Here is a 25,323-nt window from a genome sequence, read left to right as displayed (position 1 = left end):
GTTCCAGGCAGAGTCATTAGGCCCTTCACTAAGAAGCAGCTAAGGTTGTTCCTTGGATTGATGGATTGGTGCAAATGTTTTATCCCCAAATTTGTATAGTGTGCTATACCCCACATTGATTTGCTCAGGAAGAATGTGTCTGATCACCTGCTTTGGACATAGGAAAGAATGCTGGCTTTTAATGACTTTCAATTTGCCTTATGTAATGAAAGCCTTTTATACTGTTCTGATTTTATTCTTCCTTTTGTTTTGCAGCCTAACACTAGCAGGAAATGTTTAAGAGTTGTACTTCTTCAGGGTGAGCGTGAGGAGAAGTATCCAGTGTTCCACTGAGTAGATAATGTTCCCCAATTAGACTAGATATGCCATTGTAGAAGTACTTTGCAATAAATTTGGCACTTGATTTTTTGAAATACTGCCCCTTGCTCGCTTTGCTCACCAACCCACCTATGGTTCACGCAAGCAACTTTGCGTCTCTTTTGCTCGCTTATGTGGATTTCACTTTCACCAAACAACAAAACTTATGATTCTCACGGATACACTTCCTCATTAAGAAGAAACACTACTTTTCCCTGATGTCAACACGAATTAGACGATCTACAAGTCTCCGACTTAAAGTTTAAAGCCAAACAATATCTACATACTTCTGTCATATCACCTATGTCCATATATTTAATCTCATTTCGCTTTTACCTTTTCTTCAATATTGCATTGAATTTTGATTCTATGTTTGGAATTACATTGTGACAACGCAACATATACAGTAATTGCCTGTTAGTGAATATCGTTTCTTTCTCCCTACAAGAAATGTGTCTGACAATAGCATTCACACAAATGAGAAATGATTGAACCCTGTGTGTAGTTATGTGGGCAGGACTTTTTCAAATTTCTTGCATAAGCTATTGTCTTACGAAACAACAAATCTTTAAACTCTCGCGGATACGCCTCTTCATTGGGAAAAAACACTACTTCTTTTTCCCTGACGGCAACATGAATTAGACAATCTACAAGTCTCCGACTTAAAGCTTAAATCCGAAGAATATATTTGATCTCTTTTCACTGTTCTGTTATTTCACAGAGTAATAATTTCCATTTGTTTGCGCTAATGGGATCTTTACTATCCTTTTTTTGAGACTTTTGAATTTTCGTACTACTTCCATTATCTCTAGCCTGCTCTGCATGTGTACCGCTTCAACATTTCCGGAATCTTTTATTTCTCGCGAATATGCCTCTTCATTGGATAGAAACACTACATTTTTTCCCCCGATGGCAACACGAATTAGACAGTCTACAGGTCTCCGACTTAAAGTTTAAATCTGAACAATATATTCGATCTCTTTTCACCAAGTAATAATATCCAATTGTTTGTGCTAATGCAATCTTTACTATACTTTTATTTTTGAGACTTTTGAATTTTCATACTTCCATTATCTCTTAACCTGTTCTGCATGTGTACTGCGCCTAAGTTGTTGAATTCTTTACAACGTTCTACTGTCATTACTCTTTGTATTTTATTTCCGGCCCTGGATGTGATTAAATCTCTTGGCAGAAAGATTTGTCTCGCTGAACGTGAAAGTGTCTCTATCTGAGAAAATCATGTCTTGTTTCCTCCCAAGTTCCAAGATTTTCTTTATAATAGAGAGATTATTTGTTGAGAAATTAGTTTATTGTAAAGACAGACCAATGAGCTCTGCAATGGTTTAAAAGAATGAAAGATACCAACACCCAGCTGGCACATTGGTGCACAGGACTGTAGCCTTATAGGTTCCAGGTTAGTTGTATGTAGGGAAAAGAGAATGAAATCACTGACTTTCTGTCCACACCATATTGCCTGTGGTCTTCTCTCCTCAAAGAGTCTTTAGGGAGAAGATGTATCATCTGCCACCTGCCTCCTTTGGAGACACTTGCCAGCTGACACCAGATGGACAGTTGAAGGAAGGGAAAGAGTAAGCAAAGTTTTGACAAGTGCACGTTGGTGGCTTTGTTAAAGGCATGCCAGCTGGATGTTGAAGAGGGCATTTCAGTGAATGTGTGAAAGGGAGTGTTAGACCAAGGAGACGTTTGCGAAATCTTGTGGGTGCACATGCACTGGGTCATCCTTCCAAGATAAAGAATTTTGTGCACATGTGACAGGGGAATTAGTGAGAGGATCCCTTGTCAGCCATTAGCTGGACAACATTATAAAAGCCCTGCAAGCCCTGCGTGGTCAGTCAAAGGTCAGAGGAGCTGATTCAGTTCAGGTTATCAGTTAGGATGTTATAACTGTGAACATGTTTTGTGGGTAGCAAAGATTAACGTGAAGCTCTCATATTGAACTTACCAATGATGAGCTGGAATTACTTTTTATGAGGAAGATTATGGTCCCTCTGAGCTTTGGGAGAGGAAAGGCAAAACTGCTGCAGAACTCAGTGCATGTTTGTTGGGGCTGAATCTAATTATATTGGATTGGCACATTGAGGAAGATCAACTTGATGTGTGCAGTCTTCAAGATTTGTCTTTTTTAAATTGTGGTTTGTTGTGTATTTTTATTAATCAATTTCTAACCACATATTTATTATTCGTGTTTTTTAAAATGCACTCTATTATCTGTTTTTATCTATATATTGAATTACTAGCTGTGCTACCTGTCTAAGACGGGTTGAAATCTAAGCCATCAATATAGACACTCAGAGTTAACGCTTGCAGTGCACCATCTATTGGAATGTATTTTGTAATTTATGTAGCAAAAAATGCATTGCATTTGTTTTTCCACAAACATTACATTACATCACAAACATTAACACTGCTTTTACGAATCCCACACAGAAAACACACAATTCCTGTTCTGTTACAGGTTTAGAACATCTGGAATTAGAAGATGGATGGATGAATGGGTGGACACAAGCGTGGATAGAGGTCAGAAAGTGACTGACTGAAAGTGACTGACTGAAATTCTCAGTGAGAGGAAATTTTCTGTTCATTTCAATGTCCAACTGCTTGACTTGGAAAAATGTCAGTGTAGTACTAACAGATGGTCTAAACTTTCCATAACTTTAAATCAATATCCATGCCAAGAAATGCCTTAGACATTTTTACAAGTGTAAGCAAGTTTCATAGCTATGGCACCTGGTTGTCCCAAACTTCTTCCATTCCACAATTACAGATGTCACTGTGTTCCTGGGAATACTCAAACCTTTAGAAATTGTTTTATACCCTTTCCCTGATCTATGTCTCACCCCAGTTTTTTGCGAGGGTCTGGAGCAAGTTCTTGGATTTCATGGCTTTCTTTTAGACCTGACGTGCATTGTGATTTGTGGACCCTTATATACACAGGTGTGTGCCTTCTTAAACTATGCCCAGTCAATTCAGTTTGCCTCAGGTGAACTCCAAGCAAGTTCCAGACACATCTCAATGATAATTAAAGCAAATAGGATGCATCTGAACACAATGTGGAGTACCAAATCAGAGGGTATGAACACTTATATAATGAGAAATATCAGTTTTGGATTTTTAATAAATCTGGAAACCTTACTAAAAATCTTTTCACTTTGTGTGCATTTGTGTGAGAGAGACTGAGAAGCAGAAAAAGAGAGAAAAAGGTGGGAGAGAGTTGGAGAATCAAACCCTTGAAGAACAGAACTCAAGAGACTTGGTTCTCTGATTAAATATACTGGCCTGGGTACATGGATGCCAGCGAGCCTTAGGGAGGATTCTGGCTTGGACTGCTTATTGGAGTTGAGGAAAATAAGTACAGATGGTGTTGCCTCTGACCCCAAGTGAACAGTGTGATGAGGAGAGAATAGCATGAATGTGTAGGCAGGGGACACAGAAGAAAAGAGATCATTGGAGTCATTTGGAAGGAGCTGTGGAAGTTTGTGGCAGTGGTTGGCAATAAACAAGGCTAACAGCACCAGTGATGGTAAAATCTAAGATGAGTAATACCATAAAAATACTCAAAACGAAGACCTATGAACATATTGTCATTTAGTGCAACCACTGAAAGGACAGAATTGAAACTTATCTTATATACAGCAAAGTGTTCAAATATATTGTACATGAGTAACTGATATTATTAACGTTAATGAAGATTTTGATTCCAAAATGGCAAGATGTGCAAGTTCATCAATGCCTTAACACAAAATCACCCACTGAGCCACTTTCAATGGACTGCAGGTCATGAAGCCCCACGACAGAACTGAAAAGTTCAGGATGCACACTTTCACATGTAAATACAATAAAACAGTATGCCTACAACACCGCTGGGTCCAAGGGCGTCCCTGACCAACTAAGAAGCACTCGAGTGGCGGCATAAAGAAACTTTCACATACTTCAAGAAGACAGGATTGCCTTAAAGATAATTAAGACAATTTTGCAATTTAAAAAAAGAGTCATCTTCTTGTAGAGCAGCACCACACACTTAAAAATAATGGTTCTTAACTGCACTATAAGGTTCTTTACTGGGTTTTGTGGTTCCTCATAGAGCCATTGCTAAACAAAGACCAATTTAATTCTGAGAAGGGTTCTTTGTGCTTTGAAAAACTTCCTAATAGTAGAAAAAAAAACCTTTAATGTATGGTAGGCTATAATAGGACACTAACAAATTAAGAAAACCTTTATGTCACCTGCGTAACTGCATGTGTGCAACAGAGTCCTTTTAAAATCATGACTCATTTTTATTTCACAAATCTGTTACCATGTATTTAAGTTAACCTGTTGCAGATCTAAATAAATAAAGGTTCTCTCTGGAAACTTCATGTGGATGGGTCTTTAGGTTCTCCTATGGCACTGCTCTGAAGAACCACTCTGGCATCTTTATTTTAGTGACTTGATTTGAATGAAAAGATGCCACTGCCACTCCATATATTTTTACTCCGAGAAAGCCTATGGCTGTGTCCAAAACGACTTTATTTCCTGAACCTGTGCTTGGGGTCTGTATAGGCTGCAGCACTCAAAGAGGTCGAAATAGGTTTCAAAAATATAGTCAATGGAGGAATGTCAGATACTCCTGAATATTTTAAAAAGCACAATTACTACAAAAACTGTGCTCACTAAGCTGTTTCCTTTCAAAATAGTTAAGAGTGGAAATACTTAAAATATTTACAACTTTAAAACACAGAGAGTTGATTTTTATGGATTAAAAAAATTTTTTACACCACATGTCACTTAAACTAAGGTTTAGGGTTAGGGTTAGGTTTAGGTAGACTTTTTTAGCCCAAAAGGGAATTTGTTCACAGCAGGAAAATACAAAAACAGAAGACATTGTTACAAAGATCTAATAAATAAAGACACAACATTTGACAACCAATGTTATTAAATAAACACCCACTCAAGATCAATACAATAAATAATTTCGTTCAACAGCACACAAAATAATAATGCAGAATTGAACATTTAGCAGCATTGCTTATAGCTCTAATAAAAGAGTTTTTAATCCTGTTGCTTTTTACCTTTCGAAGCCTAAATCTGCAGCCTGACGGTAACAGCTGGAATTCGGAGCAAAGAGGTTCGCTACTGTCTGACAGAAATGAATTGGCAGCTGTTTGCAATACATTTCTGTGACAGAGGTGTGCTTTGAACCAATAATTTTACCGCAGATTTTTTATAATGTTGTTAACATGATTTATAGTTTAGTTTATAGGATGATTTAAGTGCACAAAATATCTTCACTGCCTATACAAAAATGGCATTTCACGTCACACAAACAATGCGTCGACTTTCGCTAAATGTTAAATTAAAAAATTTGCATGTAAAAAAATGATGTGTATGTTTCTGTTTGCACAGTGGACAGATTAACATCTTTCTTATTTCAATCAATTTAGCTTCGGGGAAAGAAGAATGGAAGCATTTGACGGATGATTAAAAGTTCAGTATGTGTTCTTGAAACCTCAAACAGCTGTTAAATATAACTTCTTGTTCGGTAAGAGACAAGTAAAATATCAAGATACACAAGCAATTAACATGATACAAAAATAACAAATGGGCGTAATTACGGTGTTCATAAATATTTTATGCAGTTAAGATACAATCCATTGATTGCATTTGTCAGAAACATTTGGAAAGCCTTGACAAGTGAGCAGCATCAAGAGATTTTTTTTCCCTTTTCATTTTAAAATCAAAATTGCAATCATGAAACTCAAGCTGTGAGGTAATTGCATTACTTAATGAACAAAGAACAGCGTTTATGAAAAAAATAAATTTCAAAAGAAACTGGCAACGGTGTTTCTGTTTTTCAAAGACACACGGTAAAGCTCAACAAATATACAGTACAATAATGTTGTAAACAGGCGAAAGCGAGTCTAAACTTCTATCGCTGAGCGGCAGGCAACTGTCACAAAGAGAACGGCCTCTTTGACTTATAAGGTCCGCCCAACTAACTATTCCTCCAATAAGAAGAGCCGAAGTGCACACTGGCAGAGATGATAAGTGAAAGGAAATGTCAGTCTTCGCTGGGGGCGGGGCTTACTGACTGAAACATCTGAAAGCGAATTTCATTTTTCTTTAGCTCCTTCTCTTATGGTTTACGGCTATTGCTTACAGTGTCCCTTTCAATTCAAGCTGAGATCGGTACAGATAGTGTGAGACAACGAAAAGGAGCAAAGAAACGGATATGGCTGTATCCGCCACTCCTCCCGTGATTTCCTCAACCTCCAACCCCGGATCCGCAGGTTTATTCCGGTCCGATTCTCTGTACAAAAGCCCCGCGGAGTCCCCCAGGCTGACGACCAGCATCAACACATTTATCAGCTGCAACAGTAGCAGTACTAGCGGTAATAACGACTGTAAATTGGTGGAGGTGCATGGGGTCAAGATAGCCTCATTCACAGTGGACGGGCAGGAACTCATATGCCTTCCTCAGGTTTTTGATCTGTTTCTGAAGCACCTGGTCGGAGGTTTGCACACGGTTTACACCAAACTGAAAAGGCTTGATATAGCTCCAGTGGTGTGCACGGTGGAACAGGTTCGGATCCTGCGGGGTCTCGGAGCAATTCAGCCAGGGGTCAATCGCTGCAAACTCATCACACGAAAGGACTTCGAAGCCCTATACAGTGACTGCACCAATGCAAGGTCTGTGTTTCTTTAGTTTTACTTTTATCTGGTATAGTATAACGCAATAAGGTCGCGAAATCCTTCATTTGGATCAAACCATTAAAGTTTGAGAAGTTTCCCATTTTCTTTCGATTAGCCGGCGAATCGAAACTCTGTAAAAAGTAGTTCAGGATGGGTAACTCGTACAATGATTTTTTTTCCTTCCAAACGTAACGTCAATAGGTTTTTATTTTTTTTTCGTAGAATGAATATCTTACGGTGTTAATTGTTTTTAGCGTTTAATGCGCAAGTACGAGAACTGAATAAAACAGAGGAACTAAAAGATGCAAAGAACCAGAGTAAAACATCATACAGAGTCAGGAAGATGCTCAAAAAGTTTCTCGGTGATCTTGTCATCGTCAGTCATTAGCTTAAATAGTTATCGAGACGAAATCCGTTTCTTCTCTTTAGATGTACTATTCTATTTGTTAAACCTATTATAAAGATATATTTTAGTGCAGTAATATTTAAAAATGTCGATACATCAGTAAGTTCGACAAGTGTGATTGACCTTTCCTTAGTGTCAATCAACACGCATATAGCCACGACAGTTTATATTTTCCATTAAAGGACCTCACCAAGATTCTGTTTCTTCTTCCAAGCAACGTTTCATACCTCAGGAAAAAACGCCTATTTATTTTAGACAACTTCCTTTAGTCGGTTAAAATTTGCTAACATAAATCTATGTGTTTATTTATTTTTTTAGCTATTTTTTATGTATTTTTTTGTGTATATAATCTATACACTAACATTTTCAACTGTATTTGCAGCTAAGAACGTTTTATATCAATGCATTCCGTATTTTTATTTTTGAGCAACATAACGATAAATGAAAAATACTGGAAAAAATAAAGAAACAAATCCGTGACTTTAACGTTTACATATTTTTATAGCTCCATTTATTTTCATTAACACAATCCAAAATGCATAATAAACAAAGCTGTCATGCTTAAATAGCCACTTTCACATGCAAAAATTGTTACAGCGTTTCGTAAGAAGTATTGAGGCAGAGCGGATTGCATGTTTAGATTGTCGCGTTTCTCAAAACACTTTCGCAATGCCGACGAATACCAAAGTAAATAAATGACCAGAAAGTCCTTCAAAGACGTTGAGTCTCCAGGTACTCTTTCACTGAATCACGCAGACATTCCTCTGACCAAACAGAGGAAAACAGGAGGAAAAACACAGACGTTTAAAACAAACGTTATCGTATTTCAAATTACTAGATAGCTGGCTTAATATTTTCAAAAGGTAAAGTTTAAAAAGTGTTATATAATTCATACGTTTTTGCGGCCTCATTTCCGCGTTTTTATGGCTCGACTTCATATTCTTGCCAAATAATAATAATAATAATAATAATAATAATAATAATAATAATAATAAGGGCATCCTTAATATACGTATCTGAATGTAAAAATACCATGATATAAACCTGACTGTGCAACCGCATGCAAATTGTGTTTTGATTTATCTCCTGCACTTTTTTCCATTTGAATTGATCTTGAATTAATTTTCGCCAAGCGGCTCTGTGAGGCTGCAGATGTTACCGTGTGTTTAATAAATCAATGAGACAGATCTGAATGAATCACTTCAGATGGATTCTCTGCTCGGTTTGATGTCTAGATGTTATTCTTAGCTTGTTATCATGACAGATGCATTAATGTTCGCGTGCACTGCCAGCAATGTCAATGAGAAGAGAACAATAAAGAGGAACGGCACTAATTTTTCTAGCCTCGCCTTTAGTAGTCTTAATCTCAGGAGTTTTGTTTAACTGCCAACTTGTCTGTGAATGTAAAAGTGTACTTGAGCACAAACAACATGCTAGACAACTCTTTAGCTTCTGCTTATTTGATCAAAAATACGTTTTTACCAAAGACCAAACTAACAGTAAAAGTTTCGGTTGGGCTGTTGAATCAAGTGAGGAACATGCTTAGAGAAAGATGGTCAACTTTGGTACATTTAAAATAAATGATGGAGAGGAAACAGAACCTGGGACATTAGATTTTGGTTTATTTTCTGCATTGTTAAAAGTGTTAATTAAAATTATAATTTTACATAGATAATATATACAGATTTGATCCAATTTTGCTTTCAACCGGACTGTGAGGTGGCGTTTATGATGTGTAATTAGTCTTGATTAGACATTCCATAAGACAAAGTCAGTGTAACTAATGTGTTGTTAACCACATGGAATTTCACAACTATGTCATTGTAAAAGTACTAATAATAGATATCTTTCTTTGAAAAAGGATATTTATAATTATTTTTAAATAAGTTTATTCATAGCATTATGCTGTTATAAAAACGCTTAAAACAAAAATACTTGGCATAAACTGACATGTCATTATTGGCTGACAGCAGTTATACTGTAGTTTTACTTGACAAATGGTCACTTAGGACTTCCTTAACAACTTAGTTGTTAGTTTCAGAGACCTGGGTTCAAAATCTAACTTGGTTCCTCTTTTAGTTAAGAACTTATACTGCCTTTTTCCATCAGGGTCTGCTTTCTGAACTCTGGCTTGTTTCCACCTCCCAGAGAAGTTCATCAATCAAAAAAAAAATCTAAATCTTTATTGTCATTGTAGCAATGAGACTTTGTACAATGAAATTTTTAGGTGCAATTTTCCAGTGCAGAAAAAAACAAAATAAAAATACAAACAAAACACAATTACTCAAGTTACAACTAAAATAAGGGAATAAAATAAGTATCCAAAATTGTCCATAACAGCAGAATGATGTTTTCTGCTCATACATAGATACATAGATACGTACATTATATTGCACTTGTCCCTCATTTAATGGTAACTTAGAATGAAGGTGCACTCGGTCAGATTGACCACTTAGCAGCATTCAGCATGGTGATGGCTGAAGGATAGAAACTGTTTCTCAGTCTATTTGTCTTAGTCTTTATGGATCTGAAACGTCTGCCTGCATGTCCTGGGTGTGATGGGTCCTGAAGAAATCATGTAGTATCATTTGGCGACTCTTCACTAAACTGAGCGAATGAGTGTGGGATTGTGTGATGTATGATGTACAATGAACTGGCTTCCAATATGCTGCTGATTGCAAATGGCTCTTCTGCTCTTTATGCTAAATGAGAATGTTTTTTCTAAAATAAAAGCTCAGATGATGTAACTTCACAATATCCGATTTCCATAGCTAATTCCCATAGTGTACTTTTTGTACATAAAAACAAATATTTTAACTAGTTCCATTTTATGCAGTTTATTCCAAAGTGTTTAAATGTAAATACAATTTAAAAATATATTTAGTTAAGCAGTATGTGAAATATGACACAAAATGATTTGTTTGCATAATTTTATAATAGTTTTTATTTTGGCCTCTATGCTTTTGTTTAATTTAATAGTTAAAAGTCATGTTGTTAAATGGTCCTATATTTTGCTCTAACTTATCTGTTAAAGATATGTCAGTAAGGTGATATTTCATGGCCTTCCAAGAAGGTAGCTTATGTAAGAAGTCACTAGAATACATATTAGCGACATAAAGCCACAATGATCAAGATATGAAAAGTAGGTTTGAAAGGACACATGTAAGTAAGACACGCATTTCGACATATCTTCAGATTAAATCTCAGGGAAGTGACACAGTGTAAAGTGTAATGTCTTTTGCCATAAAGTTTTGGTCAGAATATTCAGTTTATTCTTTACTAATAGAACTATCAGACGTTCAGCCCTCAAATAAAAGTAAATTGAAAGGGATGTTGTCCACCAATATAATAAAAACGTGACTATGAATTCTGAACACATAGGCAACATGTCCTGAGGGATTATCAGTGGAGGCTCCCATGGATGCAAAGCATAAGGAGCTGTTGATGCTGCATACAGTATGTGCTGTAAGTAGGTTCTTCTTGCACTTCCTCTGGAAGTTCTAATGTCTCTAATAATAATAATAATAATAATAATAATAATAATAATAGTAATAGTGGTGGTATGTAGAGCGCAAGGAGGGCTTTTCCATTTTGGCAATGCAGTGTTTTGTTTTTCTCCTGTGAAGTTACTGCTCCACAGTGAGCACATAGCAAATCCAACTTTTGTAAGTAGTGTTTGTCAAATAAACATTGTTGAAAGGATGTAGAAGCAATGCATGCATATGGACGGGAGTTGTGAGCTTTTGAAAAATCTGTTAAGTTTGTTGGCAGGCATTTGTCTATAGTTGCTGGGTTTGTATTGCGGGGTGAGTCAGGCATGCAAATCGGCCAGAGTGTCAGAATACTGTGAAAATGGCTGTCTAGTCAGGCCTACCTCTTGCTTTGGCATGTCCATCACTGAAGTGATCCTTGCATTTGGCTTGAGGCCTCAACAGTAGCCTAGCGGTGTCTAGGACTTTGCTTTGGTTTTGGAGTGTCTGGCCCATTTCTTTTCCTGTCAGCTATTTCTTTTCCTGTCAGCTAGTATGCTTATTGGCACGTGCAATGTACTTCACAGTGAACGGCTGGAAATGTGGTTTTTATTCTGTTGATGGGGTCGGCAGCTTTCTTGTGAGCTAATGGCACCCAGGACTTTAAGTGTCTGACTTACTTGTTTGATGAACAGGATAAGCCGGCCTGTGCAATGCAGGAGTTTAGCTAGCAGCGTTTCTTTTCCTGTCACTCACATAGCGGTGTCAGAAACAGAGCACTCTGGTCACCCCACCGAGGTTACTATAGTATACTTCTGTCTCCCTGACTGGTTTTGTGTCAGACATGCAGTGTGATTGCTCGGCCATTGTTTTCATGTCAGCCATGTTGCATGGTGTGTGGGTTTCCTATCAGCTGAGGCACATGGCCACATCTCTACTTAGTGTGAAAGTAAGTCAAAGCCCAAATTCAGGGCTATCATGACCTGCACAAAGTATTCATGAGTCGTGTTGCACGTGCCATGCCACAAGCTTTTGTTTGAGACAAAAGTCAAGTTTTAAGGGCCGGGGTGGGAGAGTTTCTGTGTGACACATTGGTAAATCCTTATATAAATAGTGTAATAACAGACAGGGACAATCATAAAGGTTTGGGGAATTTGTACCTCTTATAATTGGAAAAAATGCAATAATAATAAAGTAATGTCTTTACAGATAACAATTTGAAAATGGATCTGAGATAGGCATGTAAGATGGTGGACATGTATGTTGCAGACAGGAAGAGGTGGGTGCTGGTGGAACTGGAACCAGAAATGATGTCATCAGGAGGAGAGATCTTGTGTGGTGGAAGTGATATCATTAGGAGGTGGGTTCTGTTGAGGGTCTGCAAAGGGAAAAGAGGAGAGAGAGATACTGTAATTGCTGGACAGCGACACCCCTTGGCTCAACTGAGAATCATTTGTGCACGTATGTGAAAATAGACAGCTGTTTTACATCAAGTGCTACACAGATTTCAGATTCAAAGAGCATATACGTGCAATAGTAAGGTGGTCCGCAGAATAAGTCCTCGGGACCCACTGTGGCTGCAGGTTTTCTTGCAACAAACTTGTCCTTAATTGGACTCCTAGCCTAATTAAGTGAGCTGTTATTTCTGTGTTTTGGGGTCAATGCAGAAATTACAAGATTCAGTGTGGTAAGTTTTTTATTAACATGTACTAAGCAGTTATATTGAAATAATGTGTTTTTATTTTTTTTTCCTTTTTAACAATATTTTTACCCTGATTGAAATTCTGCTTTTCCAGGTGTTCTGGTTATTTAATCCATTACTTGCTAATTAGTGGATCTGATGCTGAAGTAGTTGCGGCCTTTCATCATTCAGTGTTGTTTGCCTGGGTGTCTGCTGTGTCCTTTTTTAATTTTTATTTCTAGCATATACTGAAGGTGGCAAAATACACAGAACTGGGTTAAATAATAGGAAAACAACAAAGACAATTAAACATTTAAAGCTACAGCAAAAACAGAAATATTTCTAAATGTCTTAAAATGTAATAATCATGCAGAATAAGAGTAGAGAAAAAAAGACCAGCTAATTAAATGAGGTCAGTTATCAAGTCAGGCCAAGTGGCTTTATTGGTGCAACATATACTGTACATAAAACATAGAACAAGTGTAAGACAGGTAAAGAACTATACTATAATAGATAAATAAATAATTAAAATAGATAGTAATAAATAATAAAAGTAAAACTAATAATAAAAAAACAACAGTAGTGACAAGTGTAACAATTTACGACATATAAATTCGCTTCTAGGGGTGGATCTGAGAGCAGGATGGCAGCCAAGGGGTAGAAGCTGTTGTAGGTACCTAGCAGAACTGGTTCAGATTGAAGTGGGACAAAGAGACCATGGGAGGGGTGGGAGTGGTCCTTCACAATGCTGTAAGATTTATGGATACAATGTTGTATAAAGATGTCTTCAAAGGAGGATACAGGGGACCAAAAGTTCTTTTCTGTAGTTTGCACTGTCCGTTGTAGGACCTTATGGTCAGAGACACTGCAGTTCCCATACTAGAATGTGATACAGCTGGTTAGAATGCTCTTTATGGTGCTCCAGTAGAATGTGGTGAGATTACGGGTAAGTAGTCTTGCCATCTTTGGACACCAAAAACAGTGGAGGTTCTGCTGTGCCTCCTTGGCTATGGAGGTGGTGTTAATTGAACAAGTAAGATCAGCTGCCAGATGTACACCAAGGAATTTGGTGTTCTTGACCAGTTCCACCGCAGAGCCCTTGATGTGCAGTGGGGTGTAAACAGCAAGGCCTTCCTGAAGTCAACAATTATCTCTTTCATCTTGTCCATATTAAAAGAGAGATTGTTGCACTTACACCAGTCCACCAATCATCATATCTTCATTCTGTAACCTTACTCATCTCCATTGCTGCTGAGACCCACTTCCGTTCTGTCATCTGCAAACTTAATGATGGTGGGAAACCTGTATGCAGCTGTACAATCATGAGTCAAAGCAAAGTGCACATAAATAGGCTGAGTACACAGCCCTGGGGGACACCAGTGCTCAGTGTGATTATTCTTGGGATGATGCTTTCGACATGGACTGTTTGGGGTCTTTCTCTCAAGAAGTCCAGGATCCAGTTGCATTGGGAAATACAGCAGCCTAGCAGATCCAAATTCCTATAAGCATCTGAGGGATGTTAGTGTTGAAAGCTGAACTGAGGTCAATGAAAAGCATCCTAGCATAAGTATCTCATTTGCCCAAATGGGACAAGTTCAGAAGAAGATTAGTCGATATGGCATTTTCAATGAAATGGTTTGGGAGAAAGGCAAACTGGAGAGGAGTCATGTGCTGTGGGAAGTCTGGCTTTCAAGTGGCCCAGGACTAGCCTGTGGAAGCACTTCATGGTAACAGGTTTGAGTGCTATAGAGCAATGGTCATTGAAGCAAGAGATAGAGGGCTTCTTCGGCAGAGGTATGATGATAGTGGTGTTGTCGTAAGGTCTACCTTGTCATCTGATCTAAAGGCAGCATTACCGATATTACCCACAATTTCTGATTTGCACATGTTCAGATGGTTTTTGAGACAATTTCATCATTTATACACTTGTTAATGTAGCCAGTTACTGATGATGCATACTGTTCTTGGATGATGTTGGCAATAAGTGGCAGCTGCTTTAAACATGGTGCACTTCATGTGATCAGAAAAGTCATGTAGGGCTGAAACAGCTCCCTCTGGACACTCCCAAATCTTTTTAAAAGTTGGTTTGGACAGTTTTAGCAATGTTCTGTATGTTGGCAGGAGCATCATGGAAACATTATAAGAATGTATCTGTCCTGGTGTCTATTTAAACACAGGGAAATCCAGTTTCTGTATTAAATGTTGCCTGAAGAAGGGGCCTGAGTTGCCTCGAAAGCTTGCATATTGTAATCTTTTTAGTTAGCCAGTAAAAGGTGTCATTTTGCTTGACTTCTCACTGCATTCATAATGGCTAACACGGTGCAACACCTTAGTACTATAGTAGGTTGTTATCAATTTTGTTGTTTAAAATATTTTATGGGTAAAAAGAAACATTTCCTTGCTAGTTCTGCTGGCAAAGTATAAACCACACATACCAACAGTAGCATATTCATGTAGGTTTACACATTTGTATTTTATAATATACATACATTTTCAGGTTTTTTAAGTTTAGTAAGCAGTGGAGAACTGGGAAGAACCCTAACAGGTGTGAATAGAGAAAATTCACTACATTCTCTATGGCTTGGATAAACATTGACGTCTGTGTATACTGGATTCCTTCTAGTGTAGTATATGGCAACATTCAGCACTTATTTTCTTTAACAGGCAGTTTACAAATTCCAGTATTTTCTCTTCTGAAAGACCTGGTCAAGGAGTGAAAGCTCTTCTGGTTATCCAAACAATGATGGAACAGTGAAAAAAGAGCTTATGTAGTGTTGTTCTGTGTTTAAATTTTAACCAAAAACATCTGAACCTGAGTTTGCAGTTTTTTCACTTCTGAAACATAGAGGAAGAAATGGATGCAAGCTATCAAAAGAGACAAAGGGCCACGTTTTGTTGTACTTCATATACACATTCTTGTATCTGGCACTTCAAATTTGATGACTACACCTCACTTAGAAATCAGTTTTTGAAAAAACAAATGCTTATCTCAGAGATAATGTGTGAGAAGCTGCACTGATGGAAAACAGTTACAGCCCTTCCCAGTCGTCTGGTATCGATCATGTAACGATATCTGGCTAACTATATGAAGCTTACGGCTAAAACCACACATATCTCTATTTATTTAAGCTTTTCATGGCATTATTTGTTTAAGCTTTTCATGGCATAAATATATAGTGGCTAAGTCTTCATGCAGCCTGAGATTTTCTAGCAATAACAATTTAATAGCGTAAATGTTCTCCTTTCACAAGTAGGCAGTTTTAGAATAACTTGAATTTATTTGGCTCCTCATTCTATCTCATTGATCTTTAGCATTTGGTTCTCACAATCTCCTCACCATTAACTACATTTGACAATAAATTACATACCTGTATACAATAAACAAGAAAAATGTTATTTGACAGTACAAAAGTAAATAATCGCTAGGAAAATATAGATAAAATATGGTCAATTTATATGATTACAACTATATTACAGCTCTAAGATAACAGCTAATGTACCTTGTTTATTTTATATTACAACATGATGTTTCAAAACTAAGTGAGCTCCTATTAAATATAAAAAAGACTAGTTAACTGAAACTGTTAGCGTACTGCCGTAAGAAAGCAAACACATTTATATTGGTAGTTCTATAAGAATCCCTCTACAGAAAATGCATAACCTTAGTCCAATGTAATGTTTTTGTTGTGGAATGTTTTTCAAAAATACTTTTAACATTGCTAAAATTTAATGTTAGAAATGAAAGGAGATTGTGGAATTAACACCATCCATTGCTGGCTAACAAGAGGTAGGTTTAATCACAGATGTGACACTCCTACGTGTGAAGCAGAAAGTAAATTAATTTTATTTATAACAATGCAAACCAGTTTTGTTTAGCAATTTCTTTAGAGATACAGTTCATTGAGTTTACACATGACATTTATGATATAAATTGATGTGAGACATTTTTCTATACTCATTTTTTATCTTGGTGTAGTATATTTGCTTATATCTGTTTTCTTTTGTGAGAGATGGCCGGCAGTTTATCCCGGCCAGCACCCCCAGGCCGCTAGATGGAGTCCTCCCTGCAACATGGAGGTGCCCCAAATTCCCGCAGGGCATCATGGACAATGGAGTTCGACTTTACAGCCCTGCTGGATACCGTAGGGGCCGCCAGGGGCCGCTGCAGGGAGGCACAAATATTTCTATTATAGCCCAGAAGTACTCCCTAGTCACGGGGACGGAAGAAATGAAGTACTTTCGGGCTGAAGAAAAGAAGAAGTTTTTATCTGACCCGGAAGTGCTATGGAATCATATGGACTGAAGCACAGAAGCACTTCCGGGTCATGAACTATATAAAAGACTATGGGAAACCCAGCAGACTGAGCCGGAGTTGAGAGGGAGTGTGACAGAGCTGCTGGGTAGAGAGCAGGATTTATTGTATTGATTTATTGCTGAGTATTGTATGGTTATCGAGTATTGTGGAGGTGGAGGTGCTTTGTGCATATTGAAGAAATTAAATGTATTTCTTATATTTTACCTGGTGTCTGGACGTATTGTTTGTGGGTTTGGAGGAGCGACAGCGCCCTCTACTGCCACACTTTCTATACCATAAGTGAAATTAAGTCACCTTCACTCAAGACGGTACAAAGGAATTTTTAGAAGAAGCATAACATCTAACCCCATCTTGGAATTGTCAGGATTTTCTATTAAAAAAAGCTCAGGGAAGTATACAATATGATTGCCCCCTTTAATTTATTTTAATTTAGGATAATAATAATAATAATAGCAAGATATTACTTGATGAATATACAAACAAAACATCACTTTGCCGAAGAAAAGTAAAACTGACAAGGCCAATTTAAATAAAACAAACTTTCCAAATCAGCAAACAGCTCTGAACACAAAGAGCTTCTTTTATGATATCTTAGCTTGCAATTGATCTCCTGGTTTTATTGCATTCATTATTTATTAAAAGAATTTGCAAGCTAAACATAATGTTAAACTAGTCTGCACTTGGGGACTGCACTTAGGAAATTGAATGGAAATTACATTAGAGATGAACATCTGTGCTAGTTTTCCACTCCTGTGTTTATGGCCTTTTTTTCCGAAAAGATGTATTGGATTAGCACTTTTAACTGTTGTGTTACAAGTGCAGTGCTGTATTCTTCTGAGTTTTTCCAAGAGAGTGCTTATTTAAACATTTTAACTATTAAATTTAAACAAGGTAAATTGTTAAAAACAAAAAAAAAAAAAATCAAAACAAGAAATGTTTCAATATTAGATGTTTTCTTCAAAGTACCTTAAATATTATTGCTTGAGCATTTTTGTGATTTTTAAATTAAATCAATGCACTCCTGTCTTTTATCTTGTAGAGAGGTTGGGGAGCATGTGCTGATTACAGCGCGTTGCCACACCCACCACACGACGGACCACCTGGATTGGGACCCGAGTGTAGACGTGGACCGGGTGTCACCCCAGCACCACACTGGAACAGTGTGAGTTTTATAGTGGCTGGAATGCCAATTCTGCCACCAACCGCACTGTCTTCCCTGCAAGCTGGAGGAATGTCATACCCACGACGAACCAATTGCAGGTTAAGGGCCCAACGGAGTAGAGTCACTTCTGGTGTTTATGGGATTTGAACCAGCAACCTTCGGATTGCAGCCGCAGCATACATCATTTTTAAAAGTTATCTCTTAATGTGATTTAATTCACTAGCAAAGTGTGCTTTGTGCATGACTGTTTTGGCTTATCGATTGTCAAAAATAATAGAAGGTTATGATGTGCTTAAAGATGCATCCCAACTTATTATTTTTCTGTGTTGGATGGAAAAAGATGACTGAAATGGGGTCTGTGGACCAGATAGCATTGTTCCTATGCATCTACTTTAACTTTTCAGACTGTTAGGAAAAAATAAACAGTAAACCTAATTGAATACCTAGCATTTGCAAATAGAAATTTCGTATAGTAAAAAATAAACAATTCACATTGATTCATAGAAAAAACATTTTTATAGCTCCCGTGATTAATCATTACAAGTTTATTTCAAAATAATAACTTTAAAATGTGTAACATTAATTATAAGATGAATTGTAATATTTTCAAAATGTATTATGGGTGATATTCTGTGCTGTGCATCTTGGCAGGATAACACACATCTTGTTTGGTAAATGAGGTGGGATGGATCATACTGAGAAAACTCAAAATGGTAACCTAAATAATATACTTAAATATTGTAGTTGCATTTCAGTAAGTGATCTGTGATGCTACATTATTGCAAAGATGTTTTAGACAGTCTAGTTAAATTAAATTAGTATAATGATTAGGGTCATAACCAAAGTAATGTTCCTTAGAGAGGAAATAAGTCTTCTTTCAGTTTTACAGTTATCTGTGTTACATGGAAGATGACTGGGCATCAATTCACTATTTATAGTTGTTAAATAAAGTATGAACCTTAAAAAAAGTAAAACCATTTCCAAACAACACCTGTGGCACATCACCTGGCACATGCATTACGTACCTAGCAAACACATAACGCCACAGCAGCCAGACATAGAAAATGGCACTGTCCTTGAGCACCAGATGTTGTTCTCCAGCATCAGGTTGTTCTCGGCTTCATCTATTGCTTTGGTGAGTGTATCACAGACTCTTTGCAGTTCAGCTGACTAGCATAGTCTCTTCTTATTCTCCATGGGATAGTTTACTTGGCTGCTTCGATGATATTGGTGTGGAAGTCCTTACAACACGGTTGATGGTCCTCCAGGATTGTGTTTAGGGTACGGTATCCTATTATTGGAACAGTAACAGATGATGACATTTAGGACTCTTTCATTAGATTAAAAGCTTGACTTCAAAATACCCTGCTTTCTTAACTCTTTCAGGGCTAATTATTTTTTTATTTTTCTCCCAGGTCTGAATATTGTTCCCCAAAACTAACTAACATTAAACATTAGCTTTCTAAGATCATCTGTAACACGGCTTACATACTTACTACATACCTGTTTGTCTAACCATTTATATTCTGAAAGGCACTTCCCAGAAAGGAAACGGCTACCTGCCTTTCGTTTTTGATTTCCAGATCACTTGCATCAAAATCGGAGTTTGATAAGTCCGTCTGACATAGCAATAATATGCATAAAGCAAAAAAAAAAATAATAATGCCCAAAGAGTATTTTGCTTTGCACAATCGCTTTGCTTTTTTGTTCGACATCAATGCCATTCTAGATGTTGTTCACTCTACGCTCCTCATACACACACAGGGATTCAATGTCAAGTCAATGAGTCTAACTGTCCTCCTAGCAAAGGTGGTCTACCATAACGTAATGGCGAGTTTTGTCGACGTCTACAGCTGATTATTACCCTCTACCCCTGGATGTTAACTAAAGTCAACATCCAACCTCGAGCCTTGCTGTTGACAAAAGTTGACATTAGCCCTAAAAGAGTTAAGGTTTCTTTTAATTTCACTAGCATTCATGTTATTCTGACTAGTGTTAGAATTCCACCCTTATCATTTTCTGCTCATTGGTAGTTTTTAATGAAAACCTACCAATGAGATACGAAAAATTTACATGACAAGATTTCATAAAATAAGCTAAATAATATTTTACAAAAAATTTCTTGATAAATCAATAAATCTTATAATAAAGGAAACAATTTAATGGCATGAAATAAAAACGTGACTTGCTTAGATTTCATTTCTGGCAGTGTAGATGAACTGAGGGGACTTTGAGTTATTTGGGTGAATTTTTCTGAGCCATGCAGCCTGGCCCTGCAAATACCTCGAGGGCCTTCACTGGGAAATATTTTTTTCTGTCAGTTTTGTTTACAAAAATCATATAGGCAGATGCCATGTTTTTATATCTTGCCTGAAGAAGGGGCCTGAGTTGCCTTGAAAGCTTGCATATTGTAATCTGTTTTAGTTAGCCAATAAAAGGTGTCATTTTACATGACTTCTCACTACATTCATAATGGCTAACATGGAACAACACCCGAGTACTATTCAAGTTATAGGAAAGCAAAGTTAGATTCATAAGAAGAATAGTGAAAAATAAGAGCCTGTTGGGTGAAAACAGCAACACTCAGCATGGGGAAAGACAAATTTAAGTTTTGGAAATGGACCAGATCATTAAATAATAAGAGAAACAGGGGAAAAGAAATTCATTCTTGAAGAGGAAGGTAGAACACTGATGGAGCAAATGTCTACAATGAAGAAGAGAAGAGAACATACATCAAGCTATTAAGCAGGATATCATCTTGGTTGAACTGTAGAAAGTCATGAGTCATCAAAAGAAGTAGGAGGAGAAGAAGAAGAAGAAGAAGAACAACAACATTTATTTATATAGCACATTTTCATGCAAATAATGTAGCTCAAAGTTCTTTACACGATGAAGAAAGAGAAAAAAAAGACTTTTAAAGTAAGAATTAAAATAAGAGAACACTAATTAACATAGAATAAAAGTAAGGTCCGATGGCCAGGGAGGACAGAAAAAACAAAACAAAAACTCCAGATGGCTGGAGAAAAAATAAAATCTGCAGGGGGAGACCACCCAGCCCCCTCTAGGCATTCTACCTAAAATAAATGATCAGTCCTCATTGTATTCAGGGTTCTCATGGAAGGACTTGATGATGACAGTCACGTGGACTTCAGGCCTTTAATCTATCAATGTAGGGACATCATGGTTCTTTGATTAGGTGGTGGTGGCGCAGATCGCCACCACAGAAAACTGGAAAAAGAACAGAAGAGAGAGTAGGGGTTAGTATGGATTTTAGAGCCACCATGAATAACTATGATAATTAAGTGAATATACAGAGCATCAGGATTAAACTAAAATGAAGTGACAAGAAGGCCATGTTAAAGTAATGAGTTTTTAGCAGTTTTTTAAAGTGCTCCACCGTATCAGCCTGGCGAATTCCGATTGGCAGGCTATTCCAGATTTTAGGTGCATAACAGCAGAAGGCCGCCTTATCACTTCTTTTAAGTTTAGCTCTTGGAATTCTAAGCAGACACTCATTTGAGGGTCTAAGGTTACGATTTGGAATATAACGTGTCAGACATTCCGAAATATAAGATGGAGCGAGATTATTTAAGGCTTTGTAAACCATAAGCAGTATTTTAAAGTCAATTTTAAATGACACAGGTAACCAGTGTAGTGACATCAAAACTGGAAGAGATGTGCTCGGATTTTCTTTTCCTAGTTAGGATTCTAGCAGCTGCATTCTGCACTAGTTGCAGTCATTTATGTCTTTTTTTTGGGTAATCCTGAGAGGAGTGCGTTACAGTAATCTAGTCAACTGAAAACAAAAGCGTGAACTAATTTCTTAGCATCTAGCAATGTTATAAGGGGTTTAACTTTTGCTATATTTCTTAAGTGAAAAAATGCTGTCCTAGTGATCTGATTAACATGTGATTTAAAATTCAGGTCAGAGTCAATAGTTAACCCTAACTTCTTTATCTCCGTCTTGACTTTTAATCCTAATGCATCAAGTTTATTTCTAATAACCTCATTATAGCCATTATTGCCAATCACTAAAATTTCAGTTTTCTCTTTATTTAGCTTAAGAAAATTACTACTCAACCATTTAGAAACACAAGTAAGACATTGTGTTAGTGAAACAACAGAGTCGGAGTCATCAGGTGTTATTGATAAATACAGCTACGTGTCATCAGCATATCTGTGGTAAGTCATGTTATGCCGTGAGATAATCTGACCCAACGGAAGCATGTAAATCGAAAATAGCAGTGGACACAGGATAGAGCCTTGTGGAACACCATATAGAATATCATGCGTCCTTGAAGTATAATTACCACAACTAACAAAGAATTTTCTACCTGCCAGGGAGTATTCAAACCAATTTAAGACACTGCCAGAGAGGCCCGCCCACTGACTAAGGCGATTTCTAAGAATGTTGTGGTCAATAGTGTCAAATGCGGCACTCAGATCTAAGAAGATGAGAACAGATAAATGGCCTCAGTCTGCATTTACCCGCAAGTCATTTACTACTTTAACGAGTGCAGTTTCTGTGCTGTGATTTGTTCTAAAACCTGACTGAAATGTATCAAGAATAGCATGTTTATTGAGGTGGTCATTTAGCTGCATAATGACTGCCTTCTTTAGAATTTTACTTAAGAAAGGCAGGTTAGAAATAGGTCTAAAATTTTCAAAACCAGAGGAGTCAGGATTATTTTTCTTGAGCAGGGGCTTAACTACAATAGTCTTAAGACAGTCTGGGAAGACCCCCGTATCTAATGATGAGTTTACTATGTCAAGAATATTATTAGAATATTAATAACAATTAGCATGCCTGATACTTCTTTGAAAAAACTTGTTGGTATTGGGTCAAGGACGCAGGTGGAGGGTCTCAGTTGAGAAATTATTTTATATAAATCAGGTAAATCTATCCTGGTGAAAGAATTTAATTTGTTTATAACAGAGTACTGGGGTTTAAGAGGATCAGTGTTAGTGAGATATACTATATTATTTATAATATCATAAATGTTTTGATTGAAAAATACAGCAATAGCCTCACAAGTTTCACTGGAAGTATTCTGAAGGCATTCCATTGAGTGACCTGGATTTAGCAGATGATCAATCGTAGAGAATAAGACTCTGGGATTACTAGCATTGTTATTTATAATTCTAGAGAAATAGCAGCGCCTCTCAAGATGGACTGTGTTATTGTATTCTGTTATTTTAACCTTCAGTATTTCATAGTGGATAGTTTAGTTTTTCTCCATTTATGCTCAGCTCTCCGGCATGTTCTCTTTAAATCAGACACTCTTTGGGTCTTCCATGGTATAACAATGCTAGAAGATTTTTTAACTGTCTTTTCAGGTGCGACTATGTCAGCAGCAGCTCTCACTTTAGTAATACAATTTTCCACCTTACTATTTACATTATCCTCGCTATTGTAGTTAGCACTGGACTGGTTGCTTAGAATATTTGCAAATTTTGAAGCTGCTGATGAAACAAAGAAGCATTTTTTAACAATATGCTTCTCGTGAATGTTTTCTATCATTATTTCTATATTAAATAGTAAAGGAAAATGGTCTGATAGACCAATATCAATGATCTGCTTCACATCAACTTTTAGTCCTTTGGTAATTACTAAGTCTAATGTATGACCTGCTTTATGTGTAGGTTTACTAACGAGCTGTCTCAAATCAAAAGAGTCTAGGATGTTCATAAATTCTTTTACTTTTGGGTCACACTGATTATCGATATGAAAGTTAAAGTGGCCATCTATTAGGAGCGTGTCCTAGTTCGTAATTATAATTGACACCAAGCCTGAGAATTCCTCAAAGAAAGACGCATTGTATTTAGGAGGTCTGTACATGGATAATACTAGAAACTGAGAAACTCCACGAATAACAATGGCAAGATACTCAAAGGACTTGAATTTACCAAAACTGGCATCTTTACACTTTAACCGGTTCAAGTAAATATTTGCTAAACCACCGCCTTTCTTTCCTTGGTGATCCACACGAGCAAAGCTGTAATTCGGAGGCGCAGAAGAAGATGATGAAGAAATCTCCAGGTCAGTACAGCTCTTTGCAAACACCTGGAGAGAGGAACGGGTATCTCAGAGTGGGAAGCAAGCCAGGGTGATCCATGTTCTGAATAAAAAAAATGAAAAACAAGTCTACAATACTGGTCCACTGCCTCATCAGCCGGAAAAGCTACATGTGCAAGATATTGGAATACATTTTTAATGAGCACTGCAGCTATACCTGGAGAAAGAAAACATTTTTCTCCAAGAGCAAGCAGGTTTCAAGAGATTCAGAAGAACAATCAATCTTGGTTACTGGGGATGCTTTACAGGCCCACAAAGTGACCTTTGCAATTTTCATAAACATGTAGAGATCCTTTAAACTACAGGATGCATCTTGCACTGGACAACATCACAGCATGAGCAACAGCTACTATTTTCTCATGTTCCAATGTGTAACAAACCACTGACATTGAAGATAAGGTGACATACCAGGAGGTTGTTTTTGACAAATGTATCTTGGGAACGGCACAAATAAATGGTCAGATTAAAATGGAGCATTGTGAGGAAACTGAAGATACACATTGGGGCACTAATGAGAGAATCCTTAAAACTGTATGTCAAGTAACAGTAAGGCCACACCTTGAATATAGATCAAACTCCTGAATGTCAGCATCCAAGACTCACCAACAGTCCTTGGACCAAATGCTTAGAATTGTTACAAGAGCTTGTGAGGTTAGCAGAAAAGATACTGTATGGAACAGGCAACTGACAATCTCCAATTAACAAAAAATGGGAATGTAGGTAATAGTTAAGTCAGCCAAATATCAGTGCCTTCAGGATTGTCCATTGTTTACTAAACTGAAAGAATCCTTCTGAAGAAGACTTAAAAGGTCTAGTTTTGTGAGAGAGACACTGTTTATGCAACAAATACTATTAGCAACAGAGCAAGCCCAAACAGCCAGGTCCTCTTCCTTAACGATAGTCTTATCAGTGCTTAAGACAGTTTTAGTCATCAGATTTTTATAGCTATTAAAAGCACTACAGGCTATCAAGTGCTTTAGGATAGCTCTACAGTGGGTCTCCCAATGTCACATTAAAAGTAATAAAGAGGCAAACAGAATTGTCGAAGTCTGTGTAGAAAAACCTGGGAACAAACCACAGTCTGTCTTACTGAGATGAAAACCATGAAACCACTGCCACAGGACAGTTACTATCGGCTTCCCATACCTGGATAGATTGTCATTTCC

General features: G+C 37.2%; 1 protein-coding gene across 1 annotated transcript in view; it reads left to right on the top strand.

Annotated features, from left to right (window-relative positions):
• The first annotated feature begins 6,447 nt into the window (after positions 1–6,447).
• The window catches only part of dacha (dachshund a), an 853,183-nt gene continuing 834,307 nt past the window's right edge, over positions 6,448–25,323 (top strand). Inside the window, exon 1 of the mRNA XM_039765764.1 lies at positions 6,448–7,044. Coding sequence (XP_039621698.1) covers positions 6,587–7,044 — 458 coding nt within the window. The 5' untranslated portion in view covers positions 6,448–6,586. The remainder of the gene's footprint in view (positions 7,045–25,323) is intronic.

This window comes from Polypterus senegalus, chromosome 10 (assembly GCF_016835505.1).
Source record: "Polypterus senegalus isolate Bchr_013 chromosome 10, ASM1683550v1, whole genome shotgun sequence".
Classification (NCBI taxonomy): Eukaryota; Metazoa; Chordata; class Cladistia; order Polypteriformes; family Polypteridae; genus Polypterus; species Polypterus senegalus.
Note: the sequence above shows the minus strand (reverse complement) of the source record. Positions and strands in the feature narration are given on the sequence as shown.